The 18,099-nt window shown below is 42.2% G+C and overlaps 1 protein-coding gene across 1 annotated transcript in view; it reads right to left on the minus strand.

The window, feature by feature from the left end:
* The window catches only part of SETBP1 (SET binding protein 1), a 260,174-nt gene that overhangs the window by 149,515 nt on the left and 92,560 nt on the right, over positions 1 to 18,099 (minus strand). The window contains exon 3 of the mRNA XM_054398103.1: positions 1,532 to 1,603. Coding sequence (XP_054254078.1) covers positions 1,532 to 1,603 — 72 coding nt within the window. The remainder of the gene's footprint in view (positions 1 to 1,531; positions 1,604 to 18,099) is intronic.

Here is an 18,099-nt window from a genome sequence, read left to right on the forward strand (position 1 = left end):
CAGGTCTGAAGAGCTAGTTTCTGTGAGCATTAGCATCGGAAAAAGTGCTGGTTTGTGCCTCCTGAGTTGTTGAAATCCCTCAGCATCTCCTGACTGTCTGTTCCCTGGCTCTTCAGATGCAGAGTTCTGCAGCAGGACCAAAAGACAGTTTCTTTAACTGCGACTGGCAATCTTTTTGCTCCTCCATTCAAAGCTGAGAACCATCAAAGATTAACAGAAAAATTCATGACTGTTTTTCCCCTAAGAAGCAGCAATGGTAATAGGCTTCAGGAAAAATCCTCCTAAATGCAAGTGATAAGCGTAAACTGGGTGAAGGCTGACAAGTCTGATTATAATTATCACTGCAAGGGGACCAGTACTAACCCCCCCTTCTGGAAGGCAGTGACAGTTCCTGGAAGGGAACACACAAGTGAATTATCATAAGCAAAATCACTGCAAGTAGAAATATCTTTTACTAGGAAACTAAATAAGGCCCTGAACTGGGAGAGGAAACAACCAAAACACTGAGAAATTTAACTAAAGTTCATCCCAGTAGAAAACGGCAGTCCATTGTATCCTTTTCTGACTTCAGGATTGTGGGAAGCATGGAATGGAGTTGTGTATATAAGACACGTTTGGAAACAAAGGACACCTGAAACAATACTTAATGACCACACTCTGCATCATAAGATGAACAGAGAGTCCCAGAGATCAGACTGAGTTAAATATTCAAAACTAAGACAAAACTCGGGCAGCATTGTGCCTTTCCCCTTTATTCACATCCTTGTAGGAAGAAAGCTAACCAGAATCAACACAAAGCTCTTCAAATTGCAGCTATACATTGAGTTCTTCAAATTTAATCTACGCATTGACTGAAACACCATATCATTAGCTTTTCAGCAGGGTTTGAGGTAGATATGGTAGGTAGCATTCCTTTGAGATTATCCTACTCTAACCTTTCTGTGTTCTTTGACAGCATTACATTTTTCTTAGGCTGCATGTTGCTTTGGCATTTCTCATTTTAATTCCATTGGAAACCCAGAAACTGGGACACTTGGGCAATCTGGAATAACAGTGGCAGTATAGCAGCTTTTTCTTTCTGAACACAGGGAAACAGATATTATTAATAGATGCAGAGGAGATGAAGAGAAGAGCCTCACAGTCAAAGGCACTTCTAGGAGTTTTATTCTCATTATATCTCAATGGAGTGAAGCAAATAAATTGTGCAAGGAGACATATGGAAGCTCACTACGTAAATGGCCTATTAAAGGCTCTTACTTCCTAATTAGGTCCTAGTGTCAGGAGGTTGGTAACAATTATTCACACATAGATCATTTGGATACAATGCAACCTGTTCTAAACCACAAACCATCATAATGGCATAAATTAAAGAGAAGCCAAATTTAGCTTCATCTTTTTAGACTCTTTCAGTTAGAGCTTGGAATATCACTTTCTATGCTATGCACTTCCTAAATTTTGTGTCTAACAGTGCAATAATGGGTTTGGAAGGGCAAAACCAAAAACCTTAACAACCATAACTCCTTTTTCTTACCTTGTTCACAGTTTTCGTCACTGGACTCTGCACAGGGAACCCACATTCTCTTCCCAAATTCTTCATCTGACTCTGTGTAGTTTACCAGAGCAAAGAGAAAAGAGAAAACCTTGATTGTGGAATGACCATACAGAAAATGGTCTTTAGCATCTGAAGTTTTGCTCTGTCTTTCTCATTTGCTTGCATCTTTCTGTGTGCCCACCACCAACTGCCAGCCAGGGCCCTCGGAGCACCCACTGCAAGGGTTCAACCTTGGCTCCATTCAACTTTGGAAGGTCCTTAACCCATGTAGATGCATAGGTTTATCCTCCCAAATAGCCCTGGTAAGCATAACAGCACCAAGAGGCCATCAGAGCCTTCCCCAGCAGCCATGGGGCATGAAATGAATTGTGATGATAAGGAGTGGAGCCATGGATTCCTATGGTAACCCACATCAGAAGAGCTTGGAAAGGGCAGGAAGGTGTCACAAGATGCCAACCCACATGCTTTGTTTGAGAGTTAAAGCAGAGTGCTGAAACTAAAGATTACCACATTGCAAAACCATTTGAAATAGGCTAAATGCTTGTGATTCAACATCATGACTGCAACAAACCCACTCTGCACTACTCTTCTGCACTTCTGGTATGATGATCAGATCTTTCTCTTTTCTTCTTCTCCTCCCATCTCCTCTCCCATCTTTGTCTACCTCTCCACGCCTTCCCACAAAGGTGAAACATTTTGTATTTCATTTATGGTGATGCAGATCAGAGAGTATTTTCTTTGCTCTTCTTTTCACTGACATTGCCCAAGGCATCCTTTTAAATGGCAGCCTGTGCAAATACAATAGGTGGTGTAATTCTCTGTAACTAGAATCAGGAACAAATCAGCCATCTGCCACTTCAGGGGTCTGATATTAACTCAGCTACTGGACCACAACTGCAGAGAATTCGCACATTTAGATTACAAAAATGTGAAATTACCAGTAAATAAAAAAAAAAATTCAGAAGGAGAGAAGGTGTGAAGAGAAGGGGTAGAAGATAAATTTGGAAGAGTCCTCTGGATCAGCCCTTCCAAAAAAAAAGTTATCTCATAACATCTCCAAGCAGAGAATGCTTCTCATTACAAAGTCTTAAAATGATGGAAGGATTTGAAGGAAACATCAAGACACTTCTTCAGTACAGGCTAAATAAAGAAAAAGACATTCAGCTACCTTATCAATGCTTTGTAATGACTGAGAAGTATGATCAAGCTGCCCAGATGGCTTATTTGGGCCACTTGGAAAGTACAAGGGTAACATTTTTGTCCCAAGAAGGACAAGATCCATTACATAACATCCCTTTCTCCAGAACATTTTCAAGATATCAAAGAAATGAAAGACATGTGCATTCAGAAACATCAAGACTTAGGAAGAGGCTTTAATTTGCTGTCCTCAGTCCTGAATAACAAACATCACATGGCTACTTTGTATACACGGATGCTGCTGACCTATATTTATATTTGTTTGTATCTTTACGAGATTGACTCTATAAATTTATTGGGAATTTTTATTTGGTATCTGAAGCATTTAATCAGTAGCAAACACAAGATGGCTCCATATCTTAAAGTGCATGGTGGGTTAGGACAGTATCTAGAGTATCCTTTGCTCACTTTGATGTGTGCTTTAATCCCCACTCCTGACATCTGCTTTTGTAAATTGGAATCCCATGGTCAGCAATGTAAGGTTAAAAAGAGGAGATTATGCTCAGAGAAAATGATGCACTTGCAGCCAGAATTATCAGCAAGGACTTCTGGGAAGCAAGGCAAAATCTGCATGGTATGCATTCGTAGTGAGGATGACAGATTAAATATGTCATTATGTCCAAAGAGGAACTGAAAAGCAAACAACAAGCACATGTGTGCATACAAACCCATGTATTCTTATGTGTGTACTTTATTCGTGAAGAATTGGTAGGATCAAGTGGAAGGCAGAATAGTACACTGGTTACTCCCAGTTACTTTGCCAACCTTCTTGTTGGTATTTGCCATGATTTCTTTACCCTCCCCAAGTCTTCCTAGCCCAGCCACTACATACTTCTCACCCACAACAAAGGAAAAAGAGCGAGAAAGAAGAGCAAAAAAAGATGACAGCATCATCTCTGCACAAGTCCATACAGCAACTACATGGTTCAAGGCAATGGAAGCTGAAGAAGAGCAAGGGATCAGTCGTTGAAGACATCCTACTCCATAAAAGTGTGAGCATCACCTCAGAAGTAAGTGTATCTCCTAGCAGCAATATCTTGGGACTGAGTTTTCAATACTCCACAAAGGAAGAGCCATTAATCTGAATAGTTAGGAGAAAAGTGTGAGGAGAGCAGACTGGGTAACACCATTAAGGCTCCCTGAATTCCCCACTATTTATCACAGTATTTGCAAACTACCTTGCTTGGCCAGGATAAGGTGCTCCAAACCCAGGTCTACATGTCTGAAACCAAAGGTGACAGGTGAAGTGGTTTGGATATATAGTAGGGCATGGTTTTTAAGCGAGAGAGAGGTCACAGGGATCATCCCAGGCCTAGGACTACAAGTTGGATCAAGCTGACAGTCCAGCAATCCACAAGCTTCTGACAAGCAGCAATTTAATGAGCCCCTTCCTGTGTTTTAGAAAGTTCTCCTTGAACTTGTCCTACTTGGCTGAGAGAGTGCTGGAACTGATCTTAAACCTGGATCTAGACCTGTTTTCAAGCCCAAAGGAAGGCTTTTTCTCTTTCTCTGTTGTCCAGGTACTATAAAACCAAAATAAAACTTCACAAATGCCAGAATGATAAAGAAACACGTGTGAGGTGGTGGGGAAAATCTTTGCATTCCATTTCAACTATTGAACTAATACAAGAACACTTGTGCTGGTAATAACTTTTAAAAGCTTTAATCCAACCAACCAACCAACCAACCAACCAAAACAACCAAAAAGTACTTTTATGTACATTTTCTTAACCTGTGTATAGAGTGAAGAGAGGACTAAGGCAAAACCTTTCCTTTCAGACAAAAATTACGGAAAAACTCCAACCCATCTCTTGCAATTTAACTTTATTAATTGCTGCCAGAGTTTCTGCCCTGTATGATTTTTGCTCACTTGTTTATTTTCTGGCAGGCTTACCAGGAAGGGGCTTTTCGAATCAAAGCACCAACACTGCAGTAACCAGAAGCACAGCTGTGCCGTGGAGCTGCCTGGAAGTTGCCTCATCCCCCAGCAAATGAGAAGCTGAAGGGAACACCGACGCAGGCAATGCTGCACCTTGCAGAGATTCGCGTGTCCTACAAGTAACCTTGCATCAAGATACAGAGCCACGAGAGCAGCCTTATGGGTATGGAGAGAGGAAGAGGAGGAGAACAGTGATGAGGAGGGGAAGGAGTGGCAACTAGAAAACAATCAGAAAACTCTCAGGGAATCAAGCCTTCTCTTCCGATGAAAAACATTTTTTACAATAATAATCATTCCCCATCACGGAGATGGCAGGAGGGGACGAGCACCTTCGCCCTGTCTGCGCTTACAATCCCTTCCAGCGAGCGTTATAACAGCCACATACGGGCTGAAAACTGGCTACGGGCAGAGAGCATTTGTGCTACAACGCGCTGGCCACACTGCACCAGCCCGGGGGTGCAAACTGCCGTCCCGCTTCTGCCCTCTCTATACCACAAGTCCCCAGTGAGGGTCCCCTCTCTTTCCCAGAACCCCTTTTTGCCTTTTAGAGGTGAATGGGTCACGTTTAAAAGGCAAAGCAGAAGCCGGGAAGAGGGAGAACTGAGTCTGGCTGGCGGCCCCGTGGCCACAGCCATTCTCATTCCCGGCACGTTCCCTTGCTCTCCAAGCACAGCCCAGCTTCAAAATATTAGTGCGGCGCAGAGTGCCGTTTGCGAGTCGCTGCAACTCCTTCTTGGCACCGGTTCAGCTTTTTGTCTTGCCTTCTCCTCCCAGCACCCAGCGGAGGGAGGAGGAAAGAAAGGGAGAAAATAAAAGCTCCGTCGCTTTGCCACTGGGGCCATCAGCCTCCTTGCAGCACCCTCAGCCCTGCCTGCGGCACCCCACACCCTCCCAGCCCACTCCCAACCGAACCCACTTGGCAAACATAAATCTCTTCCCACCTCCACAGCAGCCAGTTCACAGCCTCCTTCCCCCCACCTCCTGCCACCCCTTTTCATTGCTTTCTCCTTTGTACTCCTGTAAATTTTTCCAGCCAAGCACTACAACCTTCCACCCCCCCCCCCTTTCCTCCTCCATACCCAGCCCTCCCACCTCCTTACATCAGAAATAAAATCACGCCATGGTTGCCAATGCACTGGCATCTCCTTGGAGTGGAAAGCCACTGCACCAAGAGTATGCCTGGCAGGACCAGTCTAGCTCACTGCTGCCTAAGCAGAGGCGATCTGCAGTGCTCACAAGTACACATGCATGTGCGCACACATGTATCACTGGGCAGGATACACCCTGTTTGCATCCCTTGGCATTGATGTAAATACAACCATTCTGCAAGCTTGTGTTTGGCAGACAAATTCCTCCTTCTTGTGGGGCTGGGAGAAAATATCAGAGGCAGAATAACAAGAAAGGGAGGGTGAATTTTTTTCAAGCAACCAAAACATGGCATTAAGTACTTCCACGAACAACCTCTCAGCCTGCTGTGCTGGCAACCAGCTGCTGGTTCCAGCCTGGCACCAGCTTTGATTTGTTTTTCTCGCCTCTTAAACACTCTCCTCCCAAATATTTAATCCCTTATTTTCTTTCTTTCTTTTTTTCCCCTCCCCCTCTCTTCTTCTCTCTTAGCTTGTCCGTAGAGGGCCTCCCTCCCACTCCCATCCACAAATTTAAAGCAGCACATCTAGAAGGAGCACCAAGAGGAGTGAAACATAATGCAATGCTTAATGGATTGAGAAGGGGGGAAAACCCCAATGTGTACACACAGCACATGCATGCTCTTTTCTGAGGAAGAAGGAGAGAGTGAGAGGTGCCCTAAAAGCAGGAAACATGATCCTTGAGCATGGCAGGATGTACAAGCCCCAGCCCCCTCCACGAAGGAGGGAGGAGGTAAGTTTGGTTGTGAGACAGAGAAAGGTTGAGACAAAATGCACGTTCTTCATGGAAAGGATCCAGAAAAGCCAATTTTCATCCAGCAATGTGGCTCCAATTAAACTACAGTTTGAAACACTGACATATCCGTAATGGAAATAAAGTGATGTAAAGTACACCTCATCTGGTGCCTGCAGGAAAGAGATTTGGAGAAAAAGTGTAATAATGCTGATGCTGGGAATAGCTTGGGGGGACATGGAGGGAGGAGAGAAGATGTAACAAGGATTTTAGTATGGTTGCACTAGCACATCATGCTGCAAGCCATGCTGGAGAATCAGAGCAAGGTACAGACACATAAGCAGCCACTTTGGGTCCTGAAGGCTTTTTACAAACTTTATGGGACTCCTTTGTCCACTGAGACACATCAGGACTCCTTGGAAGACACAGGAGTGAGAGAGTGATGAAACAGGAGGGCACTCACTGTGTCTCAGACCAGTGGCTGCAATCCCTGTGGCAATGAGTCCATCAAGAAGCCCAGCAAAATTGCCTGTAAAAGGGTGTTTCTCACCAAACATCCTGGCCACCTCAGGAAAAAGCAGAGCAACCATCTTGAAAGTGAGGTCACAGAAACAGACCAGGAAACAGACAGACAAGCATGCTCAAGGTGGTACAGACAAAACAGCAGTGTTCTAAGCAGCTGTCTAATATGTATCTTGGCAAAATCTTGCCTGGCTGTGGATGAAGCAGAAATCTCAGGCAGAAATCATAAACCTGTTGGTTGGTTCGATTTTCACTTTTCCTGGCCTGCACGTGTAACACAGGAGAAAAGCAGGATAGATGACACCTTGTAGCTGGCAGGAGCCACATGGAGGAGCTGGCCACTGCCAACTGCTGTGTGCAGGCATAGAGGTGGACTTACAATAAGCAGATGCCCTGCTCTGACTGCACTCATTAAGAGATGTGTAAATTTGCATACTTAAACTGGAGTCTCAAGCCCATGCCCTTAGGGGCACTTGTGCCACTGGGATGTGTCCCCTGTGCAAGGTCCACATCAGAGTTTTCTCCAGGCCACCACAGAAGAGCTAGAGCTGTGTAGGTTGAGTGAAGCAATATCCAGGTAAAGCCTCCGAATCTTGTCATAGAATCATAGAATCAGTCAGGTTTGGAAAGGACCACAAGGATCATCTAGTTCCAACCCCCCTGCCATGGGCAGGGACACCTCACATTACATTAGGCTGGCCAGAGCCTCATCCAGCCTGGCTGCAAACACCTCCAGGGATGGAGCCTCAACCACCTCCCTGGACAACCCATTCCAGGCTCTCACCACTCTCATGGTGAAGAACTTCTTCCTCACATCCAGCCTGAATCTCCCCACTTCCAGCTTTATTCCATTCCCCCTAGTCCTATCACTACCTGATAGCCTACGAAGTCCCTCCCCAGCTTTTTTGTAGGCCCCCTTCAGATACTTCTAAGTTGTGATTTCACTGTCCCAGGCCTCTTGCAAAGGATGTAATCTACCACTGGTAATAGTTTCTCCCAAAGCTTGCTTCCAAAGTCAGATGGTGTCCGTCTTAACCCTTTCTCCCAGGTGGTTTGTTCTCTTTGCTGTCAGTCTTAGGGTAGATTTCTACCCTTCCCTCCAGCCTGTAATACCATGTGGTGCCATCTGATAGGCAGAGTGGGTCTCACATGTGTCCATGGCAAAACAGATCCTGAAACTTCATCTGGAAGCTCCTGCAGGGAAACATCTCTGCCTGGAAGTATTGTTGAAGTGAATCCCAGATAGAGGCACTTTCAGATCCTTTGAGATGAAGGCACTATAAATAAAAGATATTACAGACTCACAAGTTCTCAGTTGCAAACTGGAGTGGGAAAGAATATTTTAGCATCCTCTTTCTAAGCACATTAACTCTTGGCAGACATGATTGTTCAGATCTTCAGAGCTGAAAACTCCACACAGTATACATCACATTGAGTCCACACGGCTCCATCTCCAGTTTCAACAGCTCTAAAATCTACACTGCCTCTATGATATACCTCGCCAGTGCAGCAGACATCCAAATATTGTGTCATTTTGGGGGTTATGACAGCAAATATACACTCCATGGTGATCTTTCCCAGGAAAACCTCAGCCTTTGCTGCTGTAAGCTCGCAAGAGATCGTGACTAAAGATTTTTATCAACTGGCTTCTGATGCTTCCCTTCCCAGGGTGAGCAAGCACTTTGTATCAGTCTGGCTTTCTCTAGTGCAGTGACCCAGCACTGTGCTCTGCTGCTGAAAGTTCAGGTCCCAACTGCGGGGCTAAACTCTTGCTGACACTGTGTTGATTTCTCTGTCTCTGTCACCCATGCTGCCAAGGAGGAGGGGGAATGTTGTTTTTTTTTCTAGGCTGGGGAAAAAAAAAAAAGAAAACGATCTGAAAAGGAAAAGGGGGCAGAAAACAATCCCAACGTGTGTGGTAAGATTGAGGAGAGGAAATCCTTTGGACAGCATGGGGTACTTCATCGTATTCTCTTTCTTCACTGAGAAGAAAATCTTGCTCAAGAACAATTCAAATGTTATAGGCAAGAAAAAGCTCTCAGGATGCCTTGAAGACCTTGTGTGCAAGCACAAGCGCATGGGGAGGAGAGAGGTAGGGGGGAAATCAGTTAGTGATGGGTGAACTACAAGAGGTTGTGTGGTTTGTTTTGGATAAAGATCCCCACATGCAGATGTTTATCTAAAGCCCTCTGTCTTCAGAGTAAGGCTGGAAATGTCTTAAGAACAGACCCCTCTTATATGATTTCCAGTACCTCTCAGAGCAGGAGCCCATGCCAAGAATACCATGAAAACAGCTTTTTTTCTTCTTTTATGCAGTGTTTTGAGTCTTTTGCTTTTGGTTCCAAGCAAAACCAAAAACTGCTAGGTTTTTACTTGAAAGTTGGACTGGGCTTGTTTAAGTTCAAGCCTCCTGGTTCTCATGGCTGCACACATGAGGTAAATAAGGAAAAATGGTGCTGTGGTTCTATGGAAGCTTTAAAGTAAAAGAAGACTCCCTGAAAATTGGCAGAAAAACAAGCTAGTCTCCTTAAGAGAAGATTACAAGCCTTGATTTCTCCCACGTTAAGGAGGCCACTTATCTGTAAGATGGTTAGCCTTCCCATAGATAACATGCTAGATCGCAGCATTCCCAGTTCAAATAAGCCCGTTAGCCTTGGGTGGCTATTAATCAGTAAATACTACTGAATCAATAAACAAAATTTAGACTTTGAAGAGAGTCTTGTTTCCCCACCCAGTCTTCAAATTTCATCACATCTTCAGTAGCCCTAGTTTGACAGAGAAGGAAGAAAGAAAACAGTCTGAACGTCATACAGTGCCCTCCAGTTTACTTAAATCAGAGTGTAATTGAAGTAAAATAGCCCAGGGATGGTGCTGTTGGGATGAAAGCAGTGTGTTTTGGTTAAGTACCCTGGATAAACACGGCTGCTGCAGGGCTGGTTTTGATATCTGACTGAATTTACACCAGGACATCTCAAGTAAAGTTCCTCTGTGTGTTGGGCAGATCAGAATCAGTATGTCTCCAGATATCTTGTATCTCTGGAGTAATCACCTCAGAAAAGTTAGAAGTACATACATTCTCTCTATATGTAGTAAAGAACAAATTTTTGCTGTTAAAGACCAGATGAATTATTTCTTCTAGTCTTTCTTCCTGCCTTTTCTGTTATTTATTAATTACTCAGCAATGATCTTCAGCTCATGCAGATTATTTGGACACTCAGATCTTTAGGTGGTACAAATCAGGATAACTCAAGTTAACAAAGACAATGGATGAAGTCAATATAAAAAAGATGTAACAACCAAGATTTTATACAACACAGGTTTCCAAAACAAAGGCACATCCTTCTAAGCAGCACAACACTTACAATCTGTATTTTCTCACTGAAGGTGATGGCACTTCTTGTGAGTGACCAAGACAAGTACAGGAGGCTCATGTTCCCACTCATGCCCACATGTGTAAATTGGGAGAAGCTTCATTAGCCATCACATTCTGTGTTCTTTGCAAAATCTGTTCATTGTGTCTCGCTACATGCTGCAGGATGCTGATCATTTCTGTCAAAACTTGGCTCTTCCGGAGCCTCTTAGTTTACACGGTGAGAGAAAAGGATGGATTTAACTTTTGGCTTGGAATAAAGAAAGTAAAAAAATATGGACCCTCTCAGGAGTGCTGAACAGTTGAGAAATCTGGCCCTGAGATTTTTTGAAAAGGTGACCAAATCAATCTATTTATTGCCTATAACTAACACATGGATTGATAGTTACTTGCAGGAAATGCTGGCAAGAGATGAGGGTTCCCATTCACTTGTGCTGTTTACCACTCCCCAGAGATCACAGGCTTCAGTGACGATGGAGCGGACTGCTTCACAGGTGCACGGTTCATAAGCCAAAAAGCGTTGTAAATCAGAGTGGAGGAAGAAAGGGCTGGAACAACACTTGTTTGCAGATGCAACCGTTGGAAAAGGATGTTGACTACATTCATTTTGCAGGTCTCAGCTCCTAAGTCTACACTTGCTTACACTACATCAGAGAGATTGGGTCCTGGGTAGGAAATCCAAGGAGCATGCCAATAATTTGCCAAAGACAACATAGGGGGTGAACTTGTCCCTGGTTTCCATTATTAGTTGAAAATAAGGAATTCTCATACCCTTTTGACAGATGGCTGGTCCTATTACTTCTTATGTTAGATTTCCCACTGAGGCTGAAAGCAAATCCACATTCAAGCTGAAAGTAAACAACCTTTGAATTCAAAGGCATTAACTTGAACTGCCAAAGTGTATGCTGCAGATGTCAAATAGACAGTTTCCCACAGCCCTCAGCCTAGACACATAACTAACTTGCACAGTAAAGCCTTCCACCCAGCCCAAAAACCCATCTTGTACAAAACTCCCTCTCCTCGTTGGCATTTAAGGGCTGCAGCCTCAGCTGGAGTGAATTAATGTAGTTGGTCTGATTTGAATAGAGCTACGCCAATTTATACCAGATGAGGATTTTACCCTTTGGAGACCAGCAAGTGGGAAATGGCTATTCACCACTTCTTCAACAGTGTGGTGTGAGAGGAAAATAAAATATGGTGTATTTTAAAGACTAAAAGAGCCCTAGTTAATTTTCTTTCCATTTCTGTGATTAATTTATCAAGAAATCTTGGTCCTAAAGAGGCAAGCTTGCATGAAAAAAAAATGCATGTAGATAATGCAACTTATAAATGTACACAGCACATTATTCAACTTATTCTGATTCCTGATACCTTCCAAAATGCCAACAAAAAGTTAACTGGGAACTCAAGCACAACGTCATTGTGGTATTGCAGGAAATTCAGAAAGTGGAAAGGACTGAATAAACCAGTCTGTTTTTTTGCTGCTAGGGCTGAATGAAGAGGATAAAAAGCACAAAACCAAATGATACAAACAAACCCCTCCATCCATATGCTTTGAAATGCTCGGTACGTTAGTACCATGGCATACTGCTAAGCTATAAAGATGTTCAAGACTATTTTTCTAATATATTCTGGTGTAAATCCCAAACAGCATCACTGAAGTGTAATTCTGTAAATAAGGATTCATTCCATTTCAGGTGACATAACCTTATGGTATAGATTCAGGAAAGACTGTGGTATAAATTCAGAAAATATTATCTAAATTAAGCCTATGAATTTATTATAGGAGCCCTGGTTTTGCAGACTCTGATGTGCCTGGATTTTTCCCAAAGAAAACTGAAGGTCAAATATTACACTGATAGCAAAGAGTGGAGATTTTTAAGATGATGTGCTAAACTGTTAACCTAAAGCCACTAGACTGATGCAGCTCGTCAGAAAACTCATCTCCTTTTTCCTCCAGTCATCATTATTTTCACTTTACAATTAAGTATAAGCTGGCAATTAGTAATACTTTGTCTGTTTATAGAGCTTTCCATCTGAGAATCTAGAAACACTTTGTAAACAGTAATGATTTAAGCTTCTTAACACCCCCTGTGAGACAGATACTACTATCTCATTTGCACAGCTCGGAAAAGAGGTGCAGGTTTGCCGAGAATCTGAGCCAGCAGCGGAGCTGGGAAACTACTCTAGACCACAAACCTCACCTTCAGCTCAATAATGCGAAGCTTTCAATGGATGCAGTGATGTGTCTGGCAAATTCAGAAGCTTATGATTTTCTCTCAGAACCGCCAGTGTGCCCTGATGCCTGGCAAGCTGAAAATATATAGGGTGGAACTTCTACTCATAGAGAGAACTTAAGTCCCACTTACTGCTGGACAGAAACACCATGAATATATCATTCAGCCTTATCTGAAACAGTCACTCACAAATATGATCCTCTGACATGACAGTTGTCCTTGATCAGTTTTTAATAATAGCACCACTGATGGACAAAACAATACAAAGGTCCAGGATTCCTTTCCTTTTCTGTGCATCTTTAATTGACTGCATCTGTTTCACATGTAGGGAAAATGTGAAGTATTCAAGCCTGCTTGCAAGCCATGATGACAGGAGTACCTTAGGATTCTTAAAGAAAGCCTAGAGGTTTGGCTTCTAACACTACCAGGAATGCTTTGATACAAGGCAAGCCTTTGGACAAGATAGTAATTGATGAGATGAACATTTGTTTTACAAAGCATGGGTTTGCTTATTTAAGAGTAGCTAATATCTGGTACCTATTTGAAGCATTTTTCCATGTACCCCTTCTCCACATGCATTGCAAAGGAGCAATTTCCATGATGATTCTTCTGTCTGAAAATAAACACCTCCCTCTTTTTTCAGTTTCTCACAGAGCCAGTCAGCCTGTATTTTGTTGAAGTTTTGACCATTTAATAGTGTACTTAGGAAAGCTTAACACGAATGTCAACTGGTTCATTGCTGTCACAAAAAGAAAAGCCTTAGAAATCATTCATCTAAGCAGGAGTCAAAAACAAGAGTCTCTTATTCAGACACAGGTCAATAAGAAACAATGCAATGGAAGGTATTCTAAACAGACCAGATGTTTTATTATTATTACTGCTAACACTTCTTTTCTTCCAGATTGAAACTGAGGAGAATAGCAAATGAAATTTGCTTCCAATGAAGCAATGCGTTTAGAGTTTGCTTCCAAAATTTGTTGGTGACTTTAAATCCCAGAAATGGGGCACTACAGAAGACACAGGCATTTGACATATTCAGTGTGTTGATTTGTGAAGTATTGGCAGATCACTGTTTCAAATTCTTTTCTAAAAATTCCCCTTGATCTCTTCCCATTTCATGAGCTGTTAAATGTCTGCACTACACAGTTATGTTTGTGTCCTGAACAGAGGGACATTACGATTCCTAGAAGCAGATTTCCAGCAGGAATATTAAAGGCACTATTCAGGAATATTATCTGGTATTCACAGCCTTCACAAATGCTCCCTCTCGCAAACATGTTTGGTAGAATATTTGTCAAGAGCAAACAAGATCGGAAAGTGTACAAAGTTTAACCAAGCTTATAAAAGCCCAACAGCTAATGAATACTTGTGGAAAACGTCTTATGGTATTTCCTCAGCTACAAATGCTAATTAGGATAACCTATAAAGTTAAAATGTTTTTGCTACCTACCTCCTTGTGTACTCCAGCACTGGAGGCCACTCTCATGGCTTTATCATGCTCATCCCCATTACATCTGCTGGATCCAGAAGCAGACTTTTAAAAATTGTGTATGTATATCAAATGGGTGAGGTTATGAACAGCTGGACAGAGGCCCAGAAACTCTTTTTTACATCAGCAGTTCAATGGCTAACAGCTTTTTACTGTCTATGACCATAAAGGACCTACAATCAGTATGAACTGATGTGTGGATTGGTCAATATGTAATACTGATTAATACTGATTCACTACAGTGTTACACAGTGCTGTGGATCCTCTCTTCAGGCCTTTCTTCAGTGACAAAATCAGCTTTTGTATTGGGTCTTCTTTCGTAATAAACTTCAGTAGGCAGCCAAAGAAACACAGTCAATCTATGTTGCTACAGCCCAGAAGTATATGGCCAGGGAAGGGAGGAGAATTGGAAGGAAAGACAGTGGTCATCCTCTGGTCTACATATCTAGGTGCTTGAGAATGGTGAATTATGGATGCCAAATCAAGTCAATGCCATGCAGGTGATACAGTTTGTGTCCAAGAATATCAGCTTTTTCTGAGTGCAAACACTGCTTAAAACCCCAAACCATCAAGATCCAGCAGTTTTCGTTAACAAACATGGGAAATATTTGTGATGCATGACAGCAGGACACACAAGGTTAACATGAATTTTTGTGATTAAGAACTTATCTGGAGAGATAGTTTGCTTTTTCCTCTCCTTTCAGTTATATTTACAAACTCTGGACCAGTTCTGCTCCAAAAGGTAAACTTGAAGTCAGTGGGATTGCTGTGAACCTTGTCTGTCTCATTACTGGTGACAATGGAGGACATGTTAGTTTGTGGTCAGGGCCAGGCTTATTTTTGTACCTGGTTTTCTCAAAATGCTCTAGCAATGCAAGGCTCACCATAAGCTCTTGTAATGCACCTGGTATCTCTTTTCTAGTAAAGGATGACTTTGTCACCTGACTAATATTGAGTCCCTCAGTATATTTTCTGAACAGCAATTTAGTGAAAAAGATCTTTCCTCTGCTGTGCATGCAGCCAGCTCACATAGTGATAAGGCAAAGTCTTTCTCCTTTCTTTTTAAAAAATGCAAATCCTACTTCACTGAAAATAGGTTTTTATTTCTCAAATTCTGCCTATTAACTGAATACATCATTCCTTACATTTCTTCCTCCTGGAAGGTAAGGGAAGCATTGGACCATCCAGAATTTTTACAGACTGTCCCCTCCAGTCATGCATTGCTAGAGATGCTACTGTATAATGCATGATTTACCTGCAAAGACATTGGAGGAGTAATGAAATAAGCAGATGCTCCGTCAGCAGGCTTTTAAAACATTGGTATAGCAATCTGAGAAGCAGTCAGCCACTACATGCGTATGCTCTTTATTTATGGAGCTGATAAAGGCTCTATGTCAGGAGCACTTTCTGCCTTTCCTCACATTAAACAAAGTTGCTGGCTGGATATTTTATTCTCATGAAAGCTTGAGATTTGAGAGGAAAAGCAGGGTTTACCTCCTGACTCATCTATTAAAAATACAGGTCTAAAAACCAGACAACTTCAAATAAATCACCAGTGACTCGCTGTAGTGATTCCTTTCCTCTTAACACAGATGATGTTTGATACAAGTGGATCTTACTGGAGTTACCTGTTTCTCTATTGGCTAGAAACTAGCTCAGCACAGCTAGTCCAGCTGTAGGTGTGAACAACACAGATGCCCAAACCACCACAGTCCAACACATTCACTCATTTATAATTTCAATCTTACATCATTTTCTATCACTGTTTTTCTAGGTAATCACATGACAGCATAAAATACGTTTTACTGCAAACTCCATTACAAGCATTAACTTTAGGTAAGAAAAGAGAGGAAGGCTGGCACAGATCAAAGAGAAGGACAGTGTTAACAGTAGCAGCCACCACACAAGGAGCATTTGGCACTATAAATCAAATAGTGTTGTTCTGCTGCCCAAGCAGCAAGGTTCTGTAGCCATCAAGTCACATAGCTTAGGGGAGGATTTCAGTTCACGCTCAATGTTGTGTTCAATCAGTGGTTGTCACCCAAAATTTCACAGCAAAACAGATGATGAGACACAGAAAAGCTCATCTTCCTAACACTGCCAAGTAAACTACTTTCTTGTTGATTGACAGCTCACCAGTCAGCTTATGTGCATCTAATTACTGAGCCGCAGCAGAAATCAAAATGCCCCATTGCAGCTGGTGTCTCACTTAATCCATTCATAACAGGAGCTAATTAGCATTGATGTTTTTAGGCAAGTTTATTCCAAATGTGGTCAAGTCTCAGGCTTTCAGCTTAGTTGCTAGGACCTATTGAGAATCCTGGGAGAGGCTGTGTTTCTGCCTAGAAGGCATTTTTGGGCCTGCTGACTGGGTTCAGGGGAAAATGCTGTGCTGGGCTGCAATGAACACTGACATAAAAGCACTGCTGCTGAGCTGCTCTTGCTGCTATACCTTATCTCCATCCAAAAGTGTTTGTAAGAAAATCAAGACATTCTATAGTTTTCCTCCTGTCAGAGGTAAAATGTCTAGACTGGGGGGGGGAGAGAAATAAAATCATAAAATAAACAGTCAAAAAAAAAAAATCAACCAACCAACAACCACCACTCCCCCAAACAAACAACAAAACAGAAATCTCCCCCAAAAACAAACAAAAAATAAAATCCCTACAAACTTTGAAAGTGTGAGAAGTCAAGAAACATTTCTTTATGTTATTCCTTTTGAGCAGATCTGACAAAAGAGGTATTTCCTTTTCAACCTATGGGATTAGAAGATGAGAGCAGGTGCTAACGGGAATTTTGCCCATGGCAGAAAATCAGGATCTTAAATCTTCATTGCTGCAAATCAGAAAAAAAATAAAAAATGGAAATTATCTATAATGGCTGCACTTGGAAATTGGGGATATAAGAAATTGTCACTTGGCAGAAAACTGACTTTCTGCTCTGTCAGTTGCACCACAATTTCAGTTTAATTTGTAAGAGGATGCAAGTGTAAATGAACTGACAACAGAGCTATCAGCTATTCTGCTGCTAACACTTGGAGCGATAGTTTCGATTTGACTAGACACAGCTGTCCACTGCATGGAACGACCTTTAGCCCCGTCCTTGGTGAAATTCAATTCTCTCCATGTCTGACTTTGTCCATGGGGACTTGAGTAACGGAGCTGCCAGAATAATCAGCACATTGCTTAATGACAGGCACTCCAATAAGCAACGTGGTTGTGCATTGTGAGAAACGAGCCCACAGCTCCAGGGAAGGGGCGGGGGAGCCTCCTTGTACTCAAAAGGAAATAAAGCAGTGGTAGAGGAGCAAACGTGGACATGTAGGACTGCCTTCTCTTAATGAGCATCACCAATATGCTTGGTGCCATGTGTGTATATTGTAAACAGGGAGTTTTGCTGTGTGTTTGTCAGCAAATACTCATTTTTATTAGTTTTGCCTCTCATAAAAAGCTCGTATTCTGATTCTGACCTTCACTGCACCACTGTGAAATGTAATTTCTATTTATGTAAGTCTAAATGTGCATACATCCAATATAGTTACGCTTACATGACCATACAGATGTATTTCATCTAACATATATATAGAGAGAGAGAGATAGATACACTCACTGTGTGTTTATTACATTGGCCACTGCAAAAAGAAAGATCTTGAGATTGCAAGCATCAAAAATTATGATTTCCCCAACTTTACAGCTGTTTGTGGAAACTTATTTCTCTTTGAGTGGGTGCTTCTCCAGCAGTGTGACAGAGGCATTCTCTTACATATGACAGGAAAGGCGTGTTACCATGAGATTAATATGTATATTCCCCAGCTCACATCATGGATGGACCCATAAAGATGAACCCAGTACTTCCTGATTTTTCAGCTGGTTGATTTAGAAGCCTGAACACACACACACACACACACACACACAC

The sequence above is a fragment of the Indicator indicator genome, chromosome Z, assembly GCF_027791375.1.
Source record: "Indicator indicator isolate 239-I01 chromosome Z, UM_Iind_1.1, whole genome shotgun sequence".
Classification (NCBI taxonomy): domain Eukaryota; kingdom Metazoa; phylum Chordata; class Aves; order Piciformes; family Indicatoridae; genus Indicator; species Indicator indicator.